Source organism: Drosophila rhopaloa, unplaced genomic scaffold (genome assembly GCF_018152115.1).
Source record: "Drosophila rhopaloa isolate 14029-0021.01 unplaced genomic scaffold, ASM1815211v1 contig_155, whole genome shotgun sequence".
NCBI classification, from domain to species: Eukaryota; Metazoa; Arthropoda; class Insecta; order Diptera; family Drosophilidae; genus Drosophila; species Drosophila rhopaloa.
The window spans coordinates 6602666-6629098 of NW_025335034.1; the positions used below are offsets into that span (position 1 = coordinate 6602666).

Below are 26433 nucleotides of genomic sequence, written 5' to 3' on the forward strand. Positions count from 1 at the left end.
TCGGAAGTCCAAACCAGGTAATATTTATTTACATTGCTCAGTGCAACTGCATATTACCCCGGTGGCTGTGCTTGAACCTTGCCTCCGCCGCTGACATCAACAGGAGCACGAAAAAACCAGGTTAGGGTTAGGGTTCGGATTTGGAATTGGATTTGGGTTCGGGTTCGGGTTGGAGTCTTACGGTCAGGGATCGAATTCCCGGGGCTCGGGGCAATTATAATGTTTGCTTTGTTTCGTGCCCTGCACTTGACGCTCGGCCGCGGAAAGTTTTCGCACTGCACTTGGCGCTGAGCTGACCGTAAAGTTTCCACAGCCACACCGAAATCGGTGGCTTTGCATTCTCTGCGCCTGCGCAGCGTTGGCGTCGTCGTCGGCGTCGGCGTCGACATTCGGCGATCGACGATCGACGCTCGACATTCGACGTCTGCGTCGCGCGATTCGCGTTTAATCAGCCCCGCAGCGCGATCGCGGCTCAGTTTTCGATCAGAAGTCAAGCGCGCGCTAATCGCAGTCGCTCGTGTGCGCAAAAGCCGTTGCGAAAGTAATCATTTTACAAAGTTCTTTGGCAACAGTTTGTGAAATAGTCCGGGCCCGTGCAATTTGTGTGTTGTGGTTTTTGCAGTTTTCGGTTTTCGGTTTTCGCTTTTGCAGTTTGCAGTTTGCTGTTTGCCGTTTGCAGTGATTTACCAACCGATCTACTGCTGCCTGCCTTCAGTTGCGGATTTTAGAGTTGTTGGTAAGTTGTCCGCACATGTGTTTTTCTCGCTCTTTTGCAACTGTCCGTTCACAACAACCGTTTTGGACACCAAAATACCTCCCTCCCGCCGGCCCCCAAGTAAATGGTTATATATGTATGCACATATATAACTGACCATCCGCGATAATCGATTTACCTGGCCGATCGGGAGTCCATGTCCAGCTGTGAGGCAATGGCAACCCTGCTGGCCGCCGTTTTGCAAGCGCAGCTTTGTAAGATCCTGGGCTGAACCTTAGATTCTGGACATATCCTGTGTGATTTCGAAGGGGAGAAAAGTAGATAGTGGCAGCTCTGACACCTCGCTATTCCCAATCTCGATCAGCTGAGGTCTGTTTATCTTTTATACAGCTGTTTGCGAGGTGCTGTTCCCAATTCGGCCGATAATTATCTTACTTGTTATTTGGCATGCCAGTACCCATGCAAAATGTATGAAAATTAGTCAAATTTTATAACCTGTCATTTTCTCAGTGAACCGTTGACATTGGATCCAAAGTTCGACATACTACCCGCAATTTACACGCCCTTGCAAATAATTGACAGGGTTTTTCTTGCGCTATAAATAAATAAATGTTAATGCTGAACAAAAAGTGCGGAAATGACTCGCTCAAAACCGGACCTACGATGCCCCGATTTTGGCCTTGTCGCAGGGCATCCTAGCAAAAAGTACCCTTGGGTTTTCCCCTGGACAGGTTGTAAACCACTTTTGGGAACAACTTTCGAGGACTCGTGACGGACAATATCGATAATGGTAATGACTGCTTTTAGGCCGATGCCCGCTTCCGCGTTGGCAGCTAATTGGGATGGCTTTCGGCCTGGAAACGCCCAGAAGGGCTTGTTCATTGTTCTAAAGCAGAACGGAGCTACTCGTTTCCTGACAACTGCCGCCGAGTTGACAAATCTTTTCAAATCGTAAGCTGGGAATTTCGCTTTCGACATTTACATATGCAAACCATCCGGGTTTCTTTGCGCTTGCCGTTCTTCGAATGCCACGCACGTAGTCCGCATTTCAAGAGAATTTACAGGCTACACGCCAATCCCCTCAGATCGCAGATCCGAGATCTTAGGCCCGTCGACTCTGGAGAAGCCTCCAAAGGTTGTCAGCTAAAGTGTAGCCAAACATTAAAACGTTTAGCAATCGGCGGCTTTGCCACGACTTTGGCTTAGACCCGCTCACTCTCTATAAATAATGTACATAGTCGGTTTGTCTAGAACAGGATCTCTGCTTCCACAACGAATGGCTAGCAAAAAAGCCAGCCAATATATGGAAAGATAAACCATAAAAAGAGCTTTGGCCAAGGCCTAAGTACTTTCAATATACATACACGGATAAATCTGCATTAAAATATACAATAAAAGGCAAAAGGCAATGAAAGGAAGTTGGTAAAATGATTAAAATTGCAATATCCAATTATATAAGTTGCTCCTCTTTATACAGAAATCAAAAACGTTCAAAGTTAAAATATTCTTAAGCACATGTACATTTTCGTTTTATAAATGGATATAATTTTTACAAAGAGTTTCTCAACAACAAATATATTTTTACGCGGTAAAGCCTGACTTTATAAGTATATTTACGGAATATACTGGCACAGACACATAAATATACATGGCTACTTATAATTTCAGTTGGCCGACAGCGATTTGTGGTGACTAATGAAAACAATTAACAGAATTTCGTCCGCCTATGTCTGCTGTGCGAAGTATACGTGTGCGGCATTTCAAATCAACCAGAAGCAACAACACAATCAGAAACATCTCCGCAATTTAGACAAAAGGTATTGACAAGTTGTTCGTGAGGTGTTTGAGCGCATTTCGAATGATCGAAAACCGAATCAGTCGGCTTCTAGTTCCATCTGCACTGTGCTCCTAAAACTGCTTACTCTGAACTTCAGTTTCCTCGACGCAATGTTTCGCCCACTCCGTTGGCCTACTTACGGATTAATTCACGTATCAAATAAAACACTCGTAGACACTATATGCTATATGCATTCGGTCATTCCAATGCAGAAACAATAACAAAGTATATGTGAACAGGCGGAGCTCGCTTAAAATCTTGCCAGTAAATTGGCGTAATTAGCGAGCCGAAGCGCAAACAGCAAAACGAAAAACCACAACAACACCCAATAAGAGAAGTGGAAATTACAACAAATTGATCATTACAAAATCTTCCGTACATGAGGAGCGATTGCATATGTGTCCGGAAGTCTTCTATATTGCTAAACACAAGCTTAATCCCTTCGGTTAATCTGCTATATGTAATCATATTTTATTTATTCTTTTTGGTTTTATTATTACAGTATGGCTTTTATGATGTCTGCAATAGTTTGAAGTATTACCTGATACCTATCTTGCATAAATTGGTTCAAAATGTGTGACACACCTGTTTAACATAGTTATTTTTTCAGGTCGAAAATTACCATAATACATTCTGTTGCGGGAAATAAAATATGCTTCATATGATTTAAAACGCTCTCTTTTCCCATTGCCAACGACTTTTGGGAGTCTTACCTATGTTTCCTTTTACCCAACAAATTTTAAATATTATATTAAATACATTCAACAAAATATTATTGTACCAAAAAGATTGCCACTTCTAGTTTGATGGTTTCACAAGTTAATCGACAAGGCAGCTTGTTTAAGATTTGTACCACCAGTGGGATCTTGATCAACAGCATCAGGCGGTAGATCTATCCTATCCTCAGCAAGGGTAAAAAATAGGAAAATTTCTTATTGAACGGCTATATAGCTTTAAAATGTATATAACAAACAAAATCATCACCAAGCTTTCTTTAATGAGTCCAACTTTGCCTTAATAATATTAAAGCTAAAAGCCAAATTGTTTCGGGACACATTGAGTTAAACTACATTAAGATTGTATTAAATTATAACAAAACTGGTTAGAAGCTGTTTAATTTTGTTTAATCTTTAGAAGTGTGAATTTCAACTCAAAAATTCTTATTGTAGTCCCAAAATAGGTTCAGTTTAAGAACGGTCAAAATTGGTTGCTAATTGTTACGCAAAATATTACAATTAAAAGTAAACTTTCACTTACAATATTTTGTAGCCTTGTCTCGTTTCCTATAAAAGGCAGAATAATTAATGCATGAAAATAATTATTGAATATTGCATGTACGTCAGTATCTCCAACTGATTTTCATTCGCTAATTATTTTCGCATGGAATTGCAGTCGCATTGCAGCAAAAAATTCTGAATGCATTAATGAGATGAGAGCCTAAAGCGTAAATCCAGTCGCTCCGGAAGCAAAGCGAGATTAAAGAAGCGAAGCCAGCGAACAACATTGAGACCGAGCATTACCTTGACATGGCGAAAATAAAAGTGATCAGACCTGCCCAAATTAGTGACTAATGTGTCCAAAACAAAGGCAATTGTACTCGAACGACGCATTTGCGCTGCTTCTTTTTAATGAACATTTTGCTCGTTTGCGCGTTACTTTACTCGCTATAAATCTGTCAACAAAGCACCGACTTCTCCACCTGGCTATTTTGACATTGAAATGCGGCAAAAGATGGAGCTGGACTGAGATGGCGATGTCGATGGCGGTGGCGGTGAAGACCCCACCAAGCGGCGTTGATTGAGTTGTCGAGAGCCAGCCACAAAGCTCCAAAGTGATGCTTTTTCCCGACCATCCCCCCACACTACACTCCACTCCACTGCCGACCTGGCTGGCATTGTCTTGGCCGAGGGCCCGTTCCATGTTCCAGCCAATCTGGCCTGTCCGTAAACGCTCATTTGGGGTTTATGCGCCGCGAGATGAGCACACGCACATGTGCATGTGGCTGTGCCTGTGGCTGTGGATGGGCTATATGGGCCGTAGCTGGTCTGGGTTTGTACAGAGATTAGTGGCTATTAGCGGAGTTACCTTGGGGGGACGAGGTGAGAAATGTGCCCAAGAGCAGGCCTTGGGATCGCGACTATTTAGCCACATTTATTGGCATCTAAATCGCATATTGCCTTCTTCGGGAGGTTCTCTTGTCTAACTGCGTGTTGCAGGGGTCACGTGGTTCCTGTCTTAATTCACGCTAAGTATCACTCGATGTCTGTATCAGAATAAAATTGCGAGAGGAGACCTTGAGCTTGCTAGTGCTATTTCTCAAAAAAACCTAATGACTGGGAGCCTTGTGATGATAGTCCGAGTCTAGCTGGATCTTACAGGTGTCAGCTGGTCCCTTTCCCAGTGCACGCCCAGTGGTACTCGATACTGGCATTAGATAATTATCCGCGAAATGCCATCATGAAATTGCACTTTGCCGCGACTCAGCCGACTAATCAATGCCTCTGCCCCGGGATTTAACTGCTGATTAACGTCTCGTAATCGCAGCGGGGCCAAAGTGCGCCGGAGGCAGGCCCTTTGCCCGCCCCCAGACTATACTTTCAATATTTGACTTTCGGGGGCTTGCGGTCGAAGTCGGATGTTAGCCGCTGACTTAATATTTTCCCCGGACAGCTCGAGTGCTCCGGCTCAACGGTCCGCCAGATGAACTTTGTTTGCTCTGTGTGGGTCCCTATTAGACGTAAATAAGCTACAAATTGCGCCATGTTCGCCTCCGGCGAAAACAACTTTCGATTATGTTCTCACACTCGCAGTGGCCAAAACTAGACATACTACATCCACATCGATACCGAGCAGCGAATGCCCTCAGCAGCCCTCTTGAAACGCCGTTCGGAGCTTATTGGCTTTGCTGGGTGTGTTGGGGGCAAATAGTGGGTCTGGGCCTGGGAAGCGTTGATAGTACACGTGAATAGCTCCCGATCTGGGCAAACAGGCGAAGATCGGCTCCGCCTGTGGCGTGATTACCATGTCAGCGAAGTCGCGTCGCACGATTCCCATGGGTGTGTGCAGCAATGGATCTGTGAAAGGTTAAGAAGCCGACCAGCTCCGACTTTGCTGCGACTTCCCAGTACTATTTTGATGATTTCCATACACCTTTTGTGTTTGCTTGGCAATTGCGAAAACGAAACGCTTGACTGAGTTTTATTTCCAGCCTCCAGATGATAGCTGCCGGGGGCCGCAGTCTCATCTGTCAGCTGGCCCGATCCACATTTGGGTGGGCGTGGGCTATACGAACTGCTCGTGGCCAGTCGGCGAGATATTTGGCCAAATTTCACGGCTATCTCAGGGTCTAGAACGCTCGCAAAGACACTTGAAGGGTCACCGCTTTAATGCAGCCGTGGCGAGGGCCCAAGTTTTATGGCCCGTGGAATTGTCAGTACAATTGCCACCGACGCGGAACGTCGAGAAAGTCACAGTCAGGGCCGAGATTGGGACTCGGATTCCATTGGGCCATCAGCGTTGGGCTGTCACTTTCGGTGGCGATGGCAGGCCAAGAGTCTGGGATCCGACGATGCATACTCGACGGCTGGGGTATTTGCCAAGCTTAATCATTATCATTACCACACATTAGCTAACTAAGCCTTCAATTTGAAAGGTGGCTCTGTGCTTTGTCTATTGCGGTGACGTGACTATTGTGCAATGGCTCAATGCCTACATTCCCCAAAAGTCAAGCCAAACTTAAGTCCAATTTAAATAGATTTCTTTTTGTCTTTGAAATGTCTTTGCCTTTGTCATTGCTCTTTATTTTGGTCTTTGCAGCATATTTAATTATATTTTGCGATGTCGTCGCGTGTGATATTGCTTTCAGCTGAGAACTTATCGGATTGTGCAATTTACGTGGCTCAAGCGCCGAGTAGCTTTGTTTTGGAAACTCTCGAAATGCTGAAAACTCACCTGCCCAAAAAGTCCAAAAAAACTTATCTAAATGATTGAAAATTAATTGTGGCACAGTAGTCTTATGAGCTATGGCCTTTGGCCAACCAGAGGGCGCAATAATCATAAAGTTGTTTCTTATCTCTAGTTTTAGATAGTCAAAATAAAACCAATTGCTCCGAATTTTTAATTTATTTTGAGATTATTGAGATTAATATTCTCAAGTACATCACTAAACTGGTATTTAATTAAATTGTTGAACTTTCCTTTCAGTTGTCTCAGAAAAGGAGAGGAACATGAGAATTTCCGCCTTTAGTCAATATAACTTTTAATTAATGAGTTTGTATACTGTGTTGTGTCTATTGCAATTATTATTGCACATTCCATTGTCATTAAAAAAGTAATGCTAATGGTAATTTATTCTATGCCCTTGAGGTGATAAGTAATATAACTGTAGAATGTTTTGATAAAGTTTAAAAATCTTCGTTAAGTTATATAAAACAATCATACTGGGCATATAAGCAAGTTTTTTGCGCATATAAAAAACCGTAGCTTAAGTTGTAATTGTTAAATTAATTGTTAGATAGTGCTTAATGAATAATAATAATTTTAATCGAAGAACAATTGATGACTAATTAAAGCCACAATATATGTACCCATTCAACCTTTTTTGTAAGAATATATTTCATGGTTAACAAGAAAGGAAAGCTAACTTCGGGCGGAGGGGAAGTTGATATACCCTAGCAGAATATTCTGTAAATTATATTCTCCAAAATTATTCATATGATGCATTTTTAATACTCATAAAAAGTCCCAACTTCCTTACTTTAAAAACACGTTATGGCATTTCCAATCAATCAGTTATATGGCGGCTATATGATATAGTCGCCCGATCCGCTCGTTCCGACTTATATACTACCTGCAATAAAAAGACATCTTTTAGGAAAGTTTCAAGCAGATAGATTTAAAACTGAGGGACTAGTTTGCGTAGAAACGGGCGCACGGACAGACGGACGGACAGATGGACAGACGGACATGGCTAGATCGACTCTCCTGGTGATGCTGATCAAGAATATACATACTTTATAAGGTCGGAAATGTCTCCTTCACTGCGTTGCAAACTTTTGACTGAAATTATAATACTCTCTGCAAGGGTATTAAAATGAAAAGCATTCTTTCTAAAAATTCAATTTTGCCAAGCTTTTTAAACATTCTTTTAACAGAACAAAGGGCATATTTTAATTGTAATCAACATATGTTTCATTTTTTTGTTTTATATTTATTCATATATGTATACTTGGACACCAAGTGCCAAACTATTTTTTAGTGATCGAACAAAACATTTTCAAGATCCAATTAATACTGCATTATTGCGCAATAAAAAAAATCAATAAATAAATAAAAAGCGATCGTCAGAGACCATAACGGTGGCCTGTGAAGGCAAACAATCGATGGCAGGGAAGTAGAGCTTCAAAAACATATGTAGCTGCAGAAGAAACCGATCGTCGAATCGATGCCGATGCGCATGCGCAAAAGCTTTTCCGATGACGCCGGTTTCGTAAGAAAACAATGGACAAACAAACGCCCATGTTCAAATGGCCCGCCTTTATCGCTGGCCAGTGGCCACAATTCTATGGGCTTTGGTTTGACAATGTCAAAACTAAACGTGCCAAGCTCATGCCAACTAACTCTGCTCCGCCGTTACGTATACCATAAGGGACTTTAAGTGCTAAAAGTCTCAAGGTATACAATATTTAGGCTTGTGGAATAGTTTGAAATACAGGTTGATCATTTGATTTTAATTTAGCTCTGATAACTTAAGAATGTAGCAAACTTTTACTTTTCCTAATCATTACACGACTTGTTTAATAATTTCCAAGGTTACACAGAGCAAAATAGGTTTTGGCAAATTAAAAGTTTTTATAATAAATTATTTGAATTAATTTAAAAAAAAACGTATACTGAAATTATAACAATAATTAATGTTACCAAAAAGGTTTACCAGTATAAAAGGCCTTCGCTACACAGAATAAAAATATCAGTTTTAGCAGGAGAATCCATGTAATATTCAAGGATATAAGGTCCGATACACCAACTTTTATAATCAAAGAGCACCTATATAATAGTCAAATAAATGACTTTTAAACTCTTAAATAAAAAAATGTATTTACTTTTGTCCGCAAAGTGTTTAAAAGACATCCCAACTGGTATACAAAGAAACCTACACCCTTGCCCGGAGTGTGTATGAAAATCAGATTAATTATAAGTGTCCCTGTATTCTTTGAAATATACAAATTATAAAAATAACGATTATTTTGGTTCCTTGGTAAAAGTTTAGCTTAAAGTGAGTTTAGGGCTTACCTAAGAAATAACAATTTTTTTTTTCAATCGATCGCCTACAAAAGGAAACTTATCTTAGAGTCGTGTCGTCGACCATAACGTTCTAACTTGATCTAGGCCAGTTTCTGGATTCCCTCAAAGCGCTTAGGGCTCTTGGCGCTGCACTCCGATGTGTGACATCGCGAATCGGTATCTGTTGATCGGGCACAAAGGCCAATCTACATCTCACCTTGGTCCCGCATGCACCATGGTGCTGTGGCGTCAAGTTTCTCGGGCTGCCTGGCTTGGGTCGCTTCGCCTACCCGTGTGTTGTGTTGTGTTGCGCTGTGTTGTGTCGGCGCATATAAATCGATTAATAAGTTTCGTAAATGAAACGCCAGCGGTGGCTACTGCGTTGCCACAGTCAAGTAACTGTAACGTCGACGGCGAAATCGAAGCCAGGTATTGCGATGCCTGCACAACTCCAGCTCCAGCTCCATTGGTATCGATATCGGTTGCTCCGGCCTCATCATCCGCGGCCACAAAGTCGGCAATTAAAATTAGCTTATAGCCGGATGCTGGGCTGGCTTGGCGAACGCCTTGCTCGACCGCGGGCGGAGTCGTCGTTCCCTCACATAACCGCAGTCCGATCCCAATCCCGATGGCCAGTGGCTGCTCACCCGCCATATGTATTCCGCGCATGCCCGGGCCAGGCCAACACAAGTGAGTCAAGGGCGCAGGCGCCGCTGGCCATCGGGCAGTTTGAACAGCCCAATCACGTAGATAAGCTATTTTGACTTCTTCGGCTTGGCTTCGAATTTGCAAAGTCCAATGGCCAGAGAGAAATAAACAGGCAGGAACCCGAATCGGCATCTAAGAAAACTCTTTGGTTTCACAAGATTTGACAGCTACTAAATTCTTATTTTTACACGTGAATGGAAATTAACTAAGCGCTTTAGGCCGATTGGCAGTGTGGTGTAATACGTCCAGAAATACGAACAAAAGTCATACCAACGTTTGGTTATGTCTTACCTACATATGTATATGATTTTTTTTAAAAAGAAAAGGGATAAGCTTTCAAAAAACTTTTCTACGACATAAAATCTTTAGAAAAACTATAATCACTGTTCAATAACTAGTGGCAGTTGGTTAAAAATATAATCAAATTAAAAAAAGTTTTCAAAACAAACCACTCATTCTACGTTAGGCTTTTTAATTTACAATTTCTGGTTTTATTCAAATAATTTTTGAGAGAAAGTTTAAATTTTATCGAGATTGAACGACTTTATTATTTTGTTGACATCAAATATAGTTCGATTTAAAAAGAATTTGATATATCAACATCGGATAACTACATATGTAAAAAATAAATAAATTACAAATGTATTTATCTTTATTAGCTGGGTTAATTGCCAATTTTAACGTACAATAACTAGTTGCATATATGCACATATGTAGTTCCTGAACATATAAACACAACTTCACTCAATTAATTGAAACTAATTTTAGTGAGTGCTGAGCGTTGCATTAATTAAACAAAATGTAAGTCAATTAACAAAGATGCAAATATTGAATGCATTTATGCACACGTTTTTAATAGATTTACATGTGTTATTTTAAATGTTTGACTGTGACTTTTCAAGCTTTTAAATTAGAAACCGAGTATATTGTTATTCTAATTAATGTGAAATAATTAAAATTAAAATAATTATGCTCAAAGATAAGACCAGTAAGTTATTTAAAGTGGTTAATTTCAACCATATATGCATGTATTTTGCTTGGCGAAAACAGGGAGCATTTGTTTTAGTGCTGAAGGGGTAACATCATTTCCGGTTCATTTCCTTGGAAAAGAGCAGGGCGAAAACTAAACACACTGACCCGTGGTGTCCTTTTAGTGCCTATGTATTTGTGTTGCGTGTTTGTTTTTGTGTCTGTGGGCTCAAGTTAAGGGGTGGTTCAAAACAAATCGAGAGCAAGCAACACCCGAAAACTACAAACAATTTGCGAGCCGAAAGCAATGACAACAAAGTGAGAGAGACCAGGTGTGGGTGGGATGGGAAACTAAAGCTCGTGATGACATAATGCCAGTACACATGCATATGTGAGCCGTTGTGTACCGTACCCAGTGTTGTTCTTTTTGAGCCGTACCTCTCACCTCACTCACGTCAGTTACTTTTACCTATTTGGCGGCAGCTGGCACTTCGAGCGATGGCAACCCTGGCAGCAGAGAGTGGCAAAGAGAGGCCCAGATTCGTTATCAGCAGCCTAAGAGCACAGCCGGTATTTTAACCAATGTATCTGGCGGATACAGCGAGAGAAAAGAGAGAGACAGAGAACGTTGGTGTTGCTGGACAGCGCGTGACGCAAGACCGAGCGCCAAAGTACCGCTGCGACAGCTGGTGCTTCTTCTTGCCCGCCTTGCCATTTCATATCGGTTGCCCAGGCGGTCTGCTTCTTGCCGCTTGTCATCCACCAGATACAGATACACATCTGCTCGTATCTCTTTGGCGCTGTGCCCGGCTCTCTTCGGCAGCGGCTGGCTTTCGGATTCGGGGTTCGCCCGCTCTTCGGCAGAGCAACGGGCCTCAGTTCGCATTTCGCTTTGGGTTGTGCCTCCTCGTCTGGTTCGCTTTTTGGGTCAGGCCAGAGCGATTTCCACACCAAATTCCTAGTCTGCTGCCGAGATACTACCACTGCAAAACGAACTCAAAGTAAAGTGTTTATTCCGATTTTGATTTTGATGGCGATTCGATTCGATTTGGAGTGCTAGTGCCTGGCTTTTGGCTGTCCGACAGTTCGGTGCGTGCAGTTCCTTGTGTCAGTGAAGTGTCCTTGTGTGTTGCGTCGGTTGCGCTGCGCGTGGCAGATACCGATACCACGTAACAGGCGCCAAGTGTCGTCTTCGGCCCCGAAAATCAGAAAATCAGCCAAATCAGCCGTAGCTGTGTCAGGCGGAACCAGTTAATGCTGCACCCTGACCCCCGGGCCCGTGCCCCAAACGTCCAATTAGCCCCGTTGCACGGCTTTTCGACTTTAATTGACCCAAGTGCGGCGACTGCCAGCACTGGAAGTGTAGAAAATACAGAAAACATCTTGCTGTCCCTCTCGCTGTTACCCCCTCACCCGCGAGCCGGAATGCTTTTGGGCAGGGGCCGCCAGCTAATCGAGGTGATAACGACCACCTCAGATTAGGAAGCACCCGGCCAGAACAGAAACTATCAGATATCAGATACGGAAAGTCCCAACAGAACGGCCGAGTATCGTCACGTTGTTGTAACGCATGTGTGTAAAGATATGACATAATTCCAAGACACTCTGCTCCGCTCCCACTCGCACCCAAAGCAAAGGAACCGCTCTCTCTTCTGCTCCCCTGCTCTTAGTCGCAAGAGAGCAGAGCAGTGCGCCGAAGAGCGGTTGCGAAAGTGCCGAGAGGGGCGGAGAAAGTGCGGCTGGCGAGCGGGGCGACCTGACCCCTCAACAAGTCTCCGCTGCCGCCCGCTTTCGAATCAATCTGCCAGCGGAAACGCTCGTCCCGCCCACTGCCATCACCGCCCACCTCCCGCTCGAAATGCATGCCCGCCTTGCAACTCAATATACGTGTGTTTGAACACACCGCATTCGAACTGCCATAACTCAATCCACAATCCACCCACCGATCTAAAAGCTTTGAGTTGGTGGTTAGTTTATCTTAAGGGTTTCCCCTTAACACCAATGCTGATTAGGAAACCTACAGATAAAGACTTCAAAATTATAAAGCCATACAAGAAAATTGTTTACGCCCAATTGAGAATATAGTTCTAAGTACTGTATTTTGAAATTTCTAACTAAATGGTAATCAGTGAGTGATTTCAGAAGTTCTCAGAAATGGATTCAATTTTAGTTTACTTAGTGTATACTCAACATTTTGGCTATTTTTGTTTTGCTAATACTTTCTCCTTAAATTTCCATAAAACTATTTTTTGTGAATTCCCTAAGGGTACTTCCGTTAAGATGAAGTTTTATTGAGCAATTCTAAACAACTGACTCAAACAAACAGATTCAAATGTGTTAGTTTTTGGTTAATTAATCAATGCACGACTTTACAAATTTGATTTTCCCCAAGATACGTAAATTGATTTCTGTCGCATGCCTTTCGGTTGCACGAATACAATTTCAATAAGACGTGTTCAAGTTAAAAGATTTAGCTGCGGAAGTTTGAATTATGGAGACATAATCGAGTGGGAAAATGAGGAAAGTTTAAGTTATGGAGGTTAGACTGTGTATTTGAATATTTTCGCGGGCTGTGTGGGCCGCCTTAGAAAACAGAGACAGCAGCGTTTCGAAATTATGAAATGGCATTCTTCTCTACTGGGCGACCCAATAAATAACAAAGGCCGAAATAGATTATTGCGTCAAAATACAAAACGCGTTTCAATTTCCATTTCATCAGGTCAACCTGTTGTTGTTTGCTGCCTTTCGTTGCCCGCGTTGCCTGCTGCTGTGGCTTCTTTTTGGCGACACACATTCGTAAACAGTTTGACCATGAATTCGATTTGAGCGCAAAAGTCCCAAAAACAAAAAGCAAAAGAGAAACGTGAAATGAAAACCCGAAAGCCATAAAAAACCCAGGCCATCCCGTCCCGTCCCGGTGTGAGTATGTGTGAAATGCCGTAATAATTAATTGATCGACAAGTGCGGAGCTTTGATTTGGTATGCGAGCCATCACCTGCCACTGAAATCGATCATGATCAAGCGGCGGCCCTTGCCTCACGCAAAGCCGAGCGGCGCGGAGCGTCGAGCGTCGTTCTTGCGACAGCGCATGGTGTTCACCTGTTGTCAGCGCTCGCCGACTATCTTCATTTAGGTCTTTTTCGAAAAGCGAGGTTTCCCAATCGAAGGGAGTGGTGCAGCCGGGAGTCCGCCAGCCAACGCACTGCGAATTCCCCTGCAGCCGACCAAACGGTCCACAATTAAGAGTCATCATCCCACCTCCGTCCAGTTCACAAAGGAAATCTATGCAAAGAAATGAGTATTAATTCGTAATGGCCCGCCAGCGTCAACGCCAACGCCGCAGCCAGCTCCGCAAGCTCGGCTTTTTGGACGTCGAATACGAGTTCGACTGCGACTGCGACCGCGACTGCCACTGCGACTGCGGCTGAGCCGCGACTGAGCCGCAGCGGCCTTAGTTCGTCAGTCGCCGTGGCAGCCAGTTAGTCGTGCTCCGCAAGTCGATGTCGACGGTTCGCCTCTGTCCCGCTCGCCGCCCACTTCCCGCCTCTCGCCCCGTCGCGAAAACACACGCCGAAGTTCGAAGAAGTCCGATCCCAGCTGCGGCCGTGTTTCGAAGGACTCATTTCGGAGCCACCTATCCACACACACACACATCTCGGTGCTAAACCCGGAATGCAAGGCCCACTAAGCCGAGCAGTGGGCGCAGCCAAACAACAATTGCGGCAATAATCGTTGAGCACTTACCCCCCGTGATTACCTCGGAGTAACGCCCGCCAATCGCCTCCAGTGCTGGACTGTTGTTACTCCGGCTTGTTGGGAATCCACCAAACACAAAGCCGTCAAGTGCAGCGAACAAGGTAAATTCTCGGCTCGTGTCTCTTCAACGGTCGTTGGACACGACGAGACGAGATAATGTTAAAATCGTAAATCGAAACAAGATAACTCTCTGCGATCCAGAAAAAATTGCTTATCGGGATCTTGCTTCTGACCGAAAGATTTCGAGACAGTCGTCGATCAGCTTTTGCGCAACAGCTTGTCATTTACATAGTATATTTGATAATTAATTATGAATTAATTATATGCAAATATGCGACGTCTTTCGATTTGCTTGCGAGAAAGTGATTGAACCTTTTATCCGAATTCAAATTTTGGTGAATGGCAAATACGCATACAAATGAGGCTTGTTAAATTTGACAAACTGCAAAGCCGTAAAACCCAAATGACATTTAAGAACCGGCTGCCCTGATGCAATTCCCACACACGCGACCACTTGGAGAGGCAACGCTCCGGCATCAAAAGTTCGATGAACAAATGTCAAAGTTTCGTGTTGTTGGCAACAGCTTGGGGTCAACATCACTTGACCAGTGGCATCAATTACTTATGTGCCAATCACTCAAGCCTGCCTTTGGGCCAACTCAAGGGTGCCTGAGCTGTGTGGAAATCAGCAGGAAAATCTACTAGATGCGAAAATCAATAGCCTATGGAAATGCGAACGGGAATGTAGGTGTCAGGAGGCTCATGACACCTTCTCTGCATGGGGAGGCCCAGTGCCTCCGAAATTCATTGTGTCAACAACTGTGACAACTGCCAAGCGCCAAGCGCCACGCGCCCTTTCGGCGTCATTCATGGCGTGTTGGGCGGGCATTACGCTTCTGGCCAAGCGGGCGGCTTTCTTGGCCCGGCCAAGAAGTCGAAGGTGCGTCGGGTGAGTCACGCGACACCAGACACCATCCCCCACCTTCCAACCCCATCCACACCCTGCCCACATCCGCAGTACCTTGCCAGGCAGCAGACACCACAACCAGAAATCGGGTGGTTTGCTCTCGTGGCCGCCTTTTTCATTCAAGAAACGCGCTGCGAGCCTCTGCGCACGAGCGAAGGGAAAAGCGAGAAAAGCGAGGAAAGCGAGAAGCGCCAGAAAAGCCAGAGGCGAAGAGAAACCCTAGTCGGAATCACGTGATGAGTTTGGGGCAACGTGGCGCCTGGGCTGACGCCGGTTTGGTTTGGTTTGGCGGCGTGTTGCTGAATGGGCCAACTCTGGGGTGGTCGGTTCGGGTGTCCCCTTGCATGCCCATGTGTGCATTGTTGCTTCACGCTTTCCGGAACGGCTCTTGTGTGGGCTTACAGCGAGGAGAAGCAGCTGAAAACAACAAAACCAGGTCAATGAAACAGCAATATTTGGCATGGCTTTAAGTCGCTGCTGCTGCTGCTGCTGCTGCTACTGCTGCTGCCATCGCTTTTTAGTGCGCTTTCTGCAAGTTTTCGGAGGTGGGCGACCACCCTCAACCCTTTTAATTCAGGCGAAGGCAAAGCCCAGCTATTGCCAGACCTTGTGCACCTGCCGCCCACCACACACCACCCACCACCCACCATCCGCCCACTAAGCTCGTGCCAGTTTCTTATGCTTTCATTGTTGACAGCATTTTCCGCCCGTAGCCGTGTCTTCTTCGTATCGCCTGTTTTGACTTTGAATTAGTTTAAATTTGGCTTTTCGGTGGCAGTGGCTCAATTTACTTTCTTGTCGGGGTTTTGGTTTTTTATTTGGCAAAGGTGTTTGTTTGTTTGTTTCGACGTCGATTGCTTGCTAAGCCCATCAACTCGGCAAACATTGGCTCTTCCCGCCTTTAGCCTGAGTTGAACTTGCTGGATGAACGCCCTTGAATTTAAAGTTCGAAACTTGATAATGAATACGTATAACTTAAGTTTTCAATTGTTCAGTTCTCATATCCTGTTCTGCAGAGAGTTCAATTCAATCAAACCCATTCCTTCGAAAGAAGAAATTAAATATGATTTATGGGTTCCTCACACAGCCTTACTTGTAGTCCTTGGCTTCTTCACCCCTTACTCCTTCTGGCCAACGCCTATAAGTGGACTCCACACATTTGCTCACAAAACCAGCTAATACTGGCGCACCCAGTTGAGATTGGAATATAACGCAATAGACTGCCCTCGAAGGGGTTTAATTATGTTCTTAGTAGCCTGCCGTTCGCAAGGCCATTGTGCGAGACCCTTTTGCAGTATCGTCAGTTTTCCTAATTATCGCCCAAACGCCCCCTTTAGTGGGCATACAAACATGCTTTATTATTAAACATTTACAATACACTTGCGTGACGTACCACGCGACGTATGAGTAATGTGCACATGAAGCTACTCACTCGATATGGAAAAGGAGAATGTATATTGTGTTGATGGAGCGAGTGTGCGTGTTTGTAGAAAGAAATTCTCCTCTACTGAGTACCCGAAGATTTTTTATTGGAGCCAACAATGGATATCGACGCATTTCTGCTGTTCAAATACATAATTACCTCTGATAACTCATTCGTTTTGGGACGAGCTCTGGCATATTTGGGCTGTGTTCGTCAGGCGATTTAAAGTGCTTCCGAAAAAAGAGGCAGACAGTGAGGAAAAATAGAGAAAGACTGCTCCAGTCAACCAACGCGGAGTGCTAAGTGTTCGCTTGTTGTCCTTGAACTTTTTGGGCACGAATATTACTCATACGCCACATACCCCAGTGCTGACGCTCACTGTTTTGGCTAATGCTTTCGCCCAATTTATCGATTTGCGATAACCGTTCCCGCGATAAGAGATATAAATTCCGCGCTGTCAAAAAAAAAAAACAAAATAAAACAAAAGCCAGAACTCAAAACGAGAACCTTCAATTATAAACAAGATTTAAATGTGCCGATCAAATGCTGACTGAGCAGCTTTCGTCTTTAGTTTGTTAACCTCATTCCGATTCTGCCTCCGACTTTGGCTTCGTCTCTGCTCGCTGGGTATTCGCGGCTTTTTGTGAAGGTGTAGGGTGTTTAATGAGGGCTGATAAGGGTCGGCAGATATGGGTCGTCGGTGGGTCCAATTTAAGTTGGAATCGGTAGTGAAAATTAGTATCATAAATGGAACGATAACTTTCTGACCTTTGTATGTTCAAAGAACCGGCGACACATTACCTAAATACTAACTTGTGACAATATGTTAACCTCTTTCTCGACATCATCTATTATTCCAGTTCGAAAACACGCCTGGCCCCGCATTGAATGCGCTAAATTTCCAACACTGAATCCAAGTAGATCAGAAGCAGGCCGCGATTCCTGAAAGTCAAGACTTTAACCACCAAACTAATTGTACAATCAACGAGGAACACCAACTACAAAGTAAAGGAATAGAAGGACTCCACTGTCAGCGAAAAAAAGCACCAACCACTACACAGCAACACAATGGCCTTAATTATGAAATACATCGACAGCATAAGCAGATACATAGACTCACATAGTGGTAAGTATTCTCGGGGATCGGGGCTCGGGGAGTTATTTGCTAATTTGGCTAACCTTGATTCCGCCGGACTGTGACCAGCAACAGCAACATAGGAAACAAGTCAATGTCGCTTCCCCTTCCCGCTTTTCTCTCTGAAAACGGCAGAGGGTTTGGCCAAATGATAGATAATTTTTGACACCCGTTCTCTAATTGGCCAAGAGAGCTGGGCAGCGGCTGGGAAAGAATGGGTAGGCAAAAAAAAAAATGTGGATACTATTATATTATATCTAAATTTCTCTTAAGAGTTGTCAATATTTCATTCACGTGTTGAGAACGTATTTTTATCGGCCACAGTATGTATATCCTTACAGTTCTAATGTTTAACCAATTTCGAGTACGAAAAACTCTGTAAAATGATGTTTCAGAATGGTTTATACGCTCATACTCCATTTCTTACATACTGTATTCAGATATTTTCAGACGAGTTTGTTTATTTTGACAGCACCTGTGCATATGTTTCTATATAAATATATATGTATTTGCTGTTATAGGTCACGGTATTGCACAGAGTATAAGATGGGGACATCCGAGCTTATTAACTAATTGGTAAAAAATACATTTAGCTAACATACGTCATTATCTTTGTTTTCAACTAGATATATTCATTTACTTACATACATTTTATTTTTTAATTTACATTTTGTGATTAGCAAATTAGCAAACGTGTTAGGTGCAAAACAGGGCTGAAAGATTTTAAAAAGTAGAACGCTTTATACAAATTTATTTTAAACCATTACTTTCAAAATAATTTACTTTACTTCATAAAATGATTTTACCCTGTTTTTTGTCTTAAAACGTCGAATTTTTGAGTTTAGTTTTCTTGGTGTATAGTTAATTTAATTAATAATATTGAGGAATAAAGGTAATTTCCGAGGTTAAGTGATTGGAATGAAGTTCTTTCCTAGACATACTTATCAGGGTCCTGAGGGCTGAATTTACCTACATATTTGTTGACGAGCTGCGAAATGAACCAGATCAGGGCCATTGGCAATGACATAAAAGTGATAAGAACACGACGATCGCTTATCTTATAGACGCTTGCAACTTCCGCTGTTGACAATGGGGGGTTGTTGCTAAAGTAGTTTCTGGTATTAGACAAGGGCAGCCGCGAAACAGCAGTGAATTCTCTAACTATTTGGCTCTACTCCCCAGACTCAAGGACAAAAGGCTGGCCCATGATGTCGTCCCCATTCCCCACACTGGCCGTTTGCCTAACATACGTCTATCTGGTCAAGGTGAGTTTGGATTTCCAGGTCTGCTAAGTTGCCAGCTGCCCAAGTCCCACCTGCATGGGAACGCTCCTGCACTTGATAGAGCTTTAGATCGGTTTACGACTAGAGATAACAAAGAAAAACACCTCAAAGTCAGCGGGCCATTGATTAAGGCTGATATAAACTCTCGTCCACAGGTGCTGGGACCCCGATTAATGGAAAATCGAAAGCCGCTGCATCTGCAGAACACACTAGTCATGTACAATGCCATACAGGTTGTATTCAGCGCGTGGCTCTTTTACGAGGTAGGTATTCCCGTCCCACCCCGCACTCTCCCCAAAATCCCCAGCAGCTTCGTTCATCGCATGGCATCGTCGCTGGACCGCTCCGTGGACTTGTGGACTTGTGAACTCGCGGAGGATGCCTCTTACTTTCACGTTGTTATAATCTGTTTTTGCTACTAATGTCTCTGTTCTAGTGCTTGATGGGCGGCTGGTGGGGCTCGTACAGCTTCCGGTGCCAGCCGGTGGACTACACAGATAGTCCCACATCCCGGAGAGTAAGTGGCCCGCATGGCATTGTGCTAGAGTACCTACAAGTATAAGTCTGTGCAGACCTCAATATTGCCTTGACCACTTCAGAGCAATCGCTAGATCCCGCAGTTATTCGCGTACCATTCTATATCTGCAATCAGGCAATCCAGCGCGGCTTCTGCTTAATCTAATCCTAATGTATTGTTTTTGATTTGGCCACTGACCTAGCCAACGCTTTTTGGAGTATTAACCAGCCACGCCTCGCCTCGTAGTCGTTCCCTTTGTATTAACTACGTATTGTCCACAGTGTATATTTAAATAACTCTCGGCGGCACAGGACGTCAGCGCCGACTTTGACTAATCCCAATCGAGTACCCTAACTTGCAGGACTCAAGCGTCCTGATCTGTCTTGGCTGCTGATTTGTTTTGTATATAAATGCTAGAACAAAAAATCAAGACCTACAGATAAGGCTGGTGATTAATTTCGCTTTAAATATTCATAACATCGCGTTTAGGCCTAAGTTGTTACCATCTAAGTGCTGTCTTACTCACACTAACCCGCACAACGCCAAACATGCACCTGTATAAATAGCCAACAGCCACGTACAATCGACCTGAAAGACTCTTCGACGGCCAAGATCCGGTGACGATGCCAATAAATATATCCTTCACGAATCATCCTTCAAACCCAGAGCCGAGCGAAGATATAAAAGTGACTTTCTGTGCTCTACATTTGCAGATAGGCATTTCCGGTTGGCTAACTGGACATTATAGCTTCCGATGTCAGCCAGTCGACTATAGTAATAATCCTAGAACGTTAAGGGTACGTGTTAACCGCCACGAGCAGTAAGATAACGATTACGATAACAATAGAGATAAGAGTTCTGCTTACGTTTTATTTCCATTTTGGTTTGAGTGCACGAATAACTATAGATAATCACATACGCAAATTTACCCATAGTTGTAGATATACATAGTAGTACCCATGGAGAAGGGCCATTCATTATGTCACAACATCTTATTTATGATGTGGTGGGGTTAAGGGCTTTTGCTTAGATCCTAACAAATAACGAGTGCTAACCCCGAAACTTGGATGCTAACCCAGATTTTAGCATGTGTAAACCGTACATAACTGTCAACGTTTTTACTATCTCCGAACTAAACTATTTAGATTCAAGGATCCGACTTCGATATATCCATATATCTGTCTCTTAACTCCGTAATATATCTAAACCAAACTAAATGACTTGTTTTCTTAATTGAATGTTTACCACCCCTCTGTTCCGATTAACGTTAGATTTGTTTGACACCTTTGAAAGACAATCTATAACCCTACTGAATCTCGAACGCTCTCTTTACTATTTCTTTATGGCCCGAGGAGTCTGCATATGTGTTTGAATGGACTTTGATTATTTTTTAACAGTAGTCATGAAAAGAGTCTAGATATGTTGCCGGTGGAACCGACACGTCTGCGCGTCCCAATTCCAATTGTAATGAATGGCGATTTCAGATTGAAAAACAGCATTTGTTTAACATGTAGAGCTATACCATTCCTTGGATTGGGATAGGAATGCGCAAAAGCAAGCTCAGTCCAAACGAATGTTACAAACAACACTCTCTATCACCGCGCTAATAAAATACCTCTCTCCCTGAATCAGATGGTTCATGCCTGCTGGTGGTACTACTTCTCGAAGTTCACAGAATTCATGGATACGGTGAGTGACAGATCAAAGAGCCAGCCGCGAGCCTGCGCTTGATAATTACATTCATAAATCAACTTGTTGTGCGTCGTCGCCACAGATTTTCTTCGTGTTGCGCAAGAAGACCAGCCAGGTGACCACGCTGCATGTCATCCATCACGGCTGCATGCCCATGTCGGTCTGGTTCGGCGTGAAATTCACCCCAGGTGAGTTGCAGCGGCGGGATTCGAACGTCCCCAGACCACCTCCCTGACCACCCCGATTTCCCCATCTCCAGGTGGCCACAGCACCTTCTTCGGCCTGCTCAACACCTTCGTTCACATCGTGATGTACACCTACTACATGTTCTCGGCCATGGGCCCGCAGTACCAGAAGTACCTCTGGTGGAAGAAGTACCTGACCACCCTGCAGATGGTGAGCTGCCGTGCCGAAACCCTGCCAGTTCCACAGTTAACCTCCCGCTTTCACAGGTCCAGTTCATCCTGATCATGGTGCACGCCTTCCAGCTGCTCTTCATCGACTGCAACTACCCGAAGGCGTTCGTCTGGTGGATCGGCATGCACGCCGTCATGTTCTTCTTCCTGTTCAACGAGTTCTACAAGGCAGCCTACAGGAGCCGCATGATGGTGAGTCTCCGCCCGGAAATGGCGCCCCCCTCCAGCTAGCACTTTCCCACATTAGTGGCCCTAACGGCCCTTTCATCACTGGCCGAGATCAGATCGGCTAAGAGCCGCAAAGTGGCGGCTCCATTATTATCAATTCGAGTCTGGGGGCCCGAGCTTCCCACGTTGCCCGGGGCGACGTGCCGCGGGGCGGTGTGAGGCGACCAGCGTTTCAGATTCCGGTCTGTGTTAATGAAAATGAAAACGAATACCTAACCAAAACGACGCGATCCGACGCTGTGAGGCAAACGCGGTTATATCATCATTACCTGCACTGCACCTTGCGGCCGCCGATTACAAATGCGCGAGATGCTGTGGTCCAAATTCATTAACAAGATTTCGTCAAGTAGGTCTCTGGGAATTTGGGAGCTGGGCTCAAAGCTGGGGCTCCAACACCGAGCGGTGGTAAATATCGTTAACCGGCTTCGTTTCGGCACACAGCATCCACAGAGCTTCGCATCGCCCGAGTGAAAGTTAAACGGAAAGACAATACCAACAGCTTCAGAGTCAGGGGCAGCAAAAAAGAGACAAAGGCACAGATACAGATACAGATACAGATACAGATACAGACAGATTCAGATACATAGGCATGGGGAGATGTAGATAAGACCCACATCATTGCATAATTAGCGAGGTGGCCCACTTGCGGGCTAGACAAAATCGGTTAGTAGAATTAGATGAGCTGGCCTAAAGTAATCAACATTTTACCAACGCACTATACTTAGCTACAGTAGTGACTGATCGGACGTCAATATCGTCTAGCTCCAATTGAACAATCATGTTAAAATTGAGTACAAATCGCTGGTTTTTGCCCAAATTATGTTTTTTAGTGTTTTCATAGCTGCCATATATCCATCATACTGACCATACGGTTATAAAAGATAGATTGTTCGAGCTTTCTCAATTTTTATATGTACACTGATCATGTTAAAAATCCAGCCGATCGGACGACTGTAACCTATAGTTGCCATCAATTCGCTGTTTAATTTTTTAATTTATGTATCCCTTCAATATATGTCTCAGGGGAAATATCGCGCAGGGAAAAAATTAATTCTTTCCAAAATATAAATTAGCACTGCAATCTGCAAGGGTATTAAAACTTCGACTTGCCGAAGTTAGATGCATCTTTTTGTTTTGTTGAATTTCATACATTCTTTCTATAATGCTAGTTTGGGTCTTTCAGATCGAATTTGATTCTAAAACCTTGAATCGCAGAAAAACATGTAGACTGTAACAACTGTTGATTCATGCGTCCCATCGTATAAACACAACGAACGATAACTCAAAAAATATAACATAAATGATAAGGTCGTTAAACCAAATTGCCCATTTCATAAGAGCATTCCATTTTGTTACTGATTATTTTGTCAGAAATTCCATCTCCAAAATAGAGAAAGGGGTCGTTTTCGCTATATTTTATTTCGATAAAGTTAAAAAAACCTCTTTGATCGGCTTTTTTAATTTCATTGCTTTTAACGGTAGTTGTTTGAAAAATAAAATTCGATGGATGAAAACATATATTCACATTAAATCATAAATCATCATCTAAAGTTAATATTCCCTTGGATTATTTAGGGATCTAAAAAGTTTGTTAATCAATTAAGATGAAAAGAAAGTATTTTTATATAATTTTGTACAAAGCTTTTGTGTTGAATCAGCTTTTAATGACGGAAAAAACATAGTCTTTTTTTTGTACAGGACCAAACTTTAATGACTCTAAAGGACTCTATCTGTACTTTGAAGTATCATAAAGTAAAACAAGAAAGGAAAGCTAACTTCGGGCGGAGCCGAAGTTGATATACCCTTGCAGAATACTCTGTAAATTATATTCTGCAAAATTATTCATATGATGCATTCTTAATACTCATAAAAAATCCCAACTCTCTAACTTTAAAAACACCAAAGTTATGGCATTTCAGATCAATCAGTTATATAGCGGCTATAGGATATAGTCGGCCGATCCTTATGAAATTTGGTAGGTCGGATTGATTGGCCAAATATAAAACCGATAGAAAATCCCAACTTCCTAACATTACAAACACCAAAGTTATGGCATTTCCGATCAATCAGTTATATGGCAGCTATAGGATATAGTCGGCCGATCCCGTTCCGACATATATACTGCGTGCAAAGGAAAGAAGGCTGTGTGCAAAGTTTCAACTCGATAGCTTTAAAACTGAGAGACTAGTTTGCGTAGAAACAGACAGACGGACAGACGGACATGGCTATATCAACTCAGGAGGTGATCCTGATCAAGAATATATATACTTTATAGGGTCGGAAATGTCTCCTTCACTGCGTTGCACACTTTTGACCAAAATTATAATACCCTCTGCAAGGGTATAATATGTGCCTCACAAGGAATTATTTTAATTAAGCTCTCCATTTTCTAAAGACTAGTTCAATCCAGAGTTAAAATCCGTTTCTAATCATTAGCTTTTAGTCTTGGCCTTCTCGACCGGTGTTATATAAAATAGTTCCGCACTTATCATGTAAACACCCCATATCATTCTGTTTAGAGTACATTGAGTTGCCACTAATCTTTTCACCCGATCCGCACCTCTTGCAGAAAAAGAACGCAGCAGCAGCGCTGGCCAACGGACACGCAAAGCCCAATGGCTACTGCAAGAGCATCAACGCCCATGACGACCTGGCCATGCCGCAGCCAGCGGAGGCGTTGGCGTCCGCGACGCCCGTGTCGAAGGCCAACGGGAGCAGCTCTCCGCTGAGCAATGGCCACGGGAACGGCCTGGCCAACGGCTACAAGCAGCTGTCCAACGGCAACGGGTCGATTTCGATGGCGACGGCCAACGGGAGCACGCACAAGGGGGCAAACGGCGGGCTCCTGACGAACGGATATGCCACCAAGCTCCTGGACGACGCCTCGCAGGAGCTAAAACAGCGGAAGACGCCGAAATAATATCGGAGCACAGTGGGGCGGCGCCAGCACAGAGCTTAGGACATAGCGAGGGCCAGCAGCGCCAGGAGATTCCACTCCCCGGGAAAGAGCGGAGCTCCACGAGTCATTTCCACAGACACACACCTTCACTTCAACTCACTACTCCACATCGCAGACCATCCACATTCAAAATTCCACACAAGGACACCCGTTCATAGGCATTTGGGACAGAATGCTCAGCAAGCGCGGATAGCGGAGGGCGACACCCAAATTACCAGGACCCGCAGTCCGTGCTTTTGCCGATATTGCAAATAATATGCTCCCACAGCCGCAAATCCATACACCCGAACATTAAAATATGCTAATAGTATGCTTGCATACATATTGTGGCATATGCAAATGTATAGGCATTGCGAATGCATATGCACCCATTCTTCTAGAGTACTATTTTAAATATGTTTTGTTGCTTCTTTTTCTTTAAACTACTTTAGTTGTACAAAGCTTACTTATCATAAGTACCCCAGCGGATTGTATAATACAAAAACCAGCATACGCAAAACAAGATTTCAACTAAACGATAACATAAACTGAAGCCCAGCATAAACAATTTAAAACTAAAGCTAATGTTTATCACACTTAGTTTGTGTGTGAGCAAGGAATTCAACTATTTAAGCCTAGAATTTAATATATATATATGTGTATATGCATACATATACATATATTATTCAAATAAACTTAAAAAAAAGCAGCAGCCAATGGCAGATTTTGTAAATGTATAGAGCAAAAAATGTAATTTAAAATTAGGCACAATAATTGTTAAAAATAAAAGTCATTCAGAAATAGTCAAAAACTATTTACGTTAAACAGAAAACCACAAATGCGAGTATTCGACAAATTTTGTAAAACGTTTCAAAGTATACAAAAGAAAAAATAATGTACGAAGACATTAAAACATCACAGGCTATAAAATATCCCATACAAAGTTTCATTAATTTATTACAAATAAATTATGCCGCTAAACTAAATCCGAAATCGCGAGATAGCTTTCCATCTTTTGATCTTTATTAATGGTGCATACCCAACAACATCCACACAACATCAATATTAAATACAAAAAACAAACACAATTAGGAATAACCATAAGATCGATACACTTAAAACCGAGCATAAAAATCAGTAAATTGTTGGAATCAAAAAAAAAACAAAATAGACTGTAAGTCCCACATTCTAGGTTCTATAGGTATGCAATTGCAAATCGTTTTGTATGCGTAATAGCCATTTTTGTGGAGCAGTATGTAAACATTACCTATGTAATTATTATTATACAAATACAAAAAAAAACATGTGTAGAAAATTAGGTGAAAATGGAGTGGAGAATTTTTTCAATAAAAACACTAAACTGAATTATTTTCTTCGTGAATTATTTTGGTAATCTATCAGCGCCGTTTTGAGTAAAATTCCCATTAAAACCTAATGTCTACTAGTAGTTTTTAGTTGTTTAAGATTGGAGTTTAAGGTTTAGGTTTTTTAGGCTGCAAGCAAATCTTTTTAAGCGACGTTATTGGAAAACTGCCTAAGGATTGGCTAAAATCGGTTGTTATGCAGT

General features: G+C 43.1%; 1 protein-coding gene across 6 annotated transcripts; it reads left to right on the top strand.

Annotated features, from left to right (window-relative positions):
* Positions 1–477: 477 nt before the first annotated feature.
* LOC108042327 (elongation of very long chain fatty acids protein AAEL008004) lies at positions 478–26231 on the top strand. Of its 6 annotated transcripts, XM_044457209.1 has the most exons (11): positions 478–736; positions 17518–17783; positions 18975–19057; positions 19231–19338; positions 19512–19592; positions 20306–20389; positions 21225–21281; positions 21367–21472; positions 21544–21680; positions 21737–21892; positions 24498–26231. In XM_044457209.1, the coding sequence occupies exons 2-11, from the start codon at positions 17726–17728 to the stop codon at positions 24846–24848; spliced, it is 1221 nt and encodes a 406-aa protein (XP_044313144.1). In that variant the 5' UTR covers positions 478–736; positions 17518–17725; the 3' UTR covers positions 24849–26231. The 6 variants fall into 6 exon arrangements, with proteins under 6 accessions (XP_044313144.1, XP_044313143.1, XP_044313139.1 ...); XM_044457208.1 differs by lacking the exon at positions 20306–20389 and having other exon boundaries at positions 479–736; XM_044457204.1 differs by lacking the exon at positions 19512–19592 and having other exon boundaries at positions 480–736.
* Positions 26232–26433: the final 202 nt, after the last annotated feature.

Excerpts from the sequence above, each read along its gene's own strand:
- LOC108042327 (XM_044457209.1), top strand. The coding sequence starts at position 17,726 with ATGGCCTTAATTATGAAATACATCGACAGCATAAGCAGATACATAGAC. Across the intron at positions 17,784-18,974 it reads ATACATAGACTCACATAGTG|ACTCAAGGACAAAAGGCTGG; the intron begins GTAAGTATTCTC and ends TCTACTCCCCAG. Across the intron at positions 19,593-20,305 it reads ATAGTCCCACATCCCGGAGA|ATAGGCATTTCCGGTTGGCT; the intron begins GTAAGTGGCCCG and ends CTACATTTGCAG.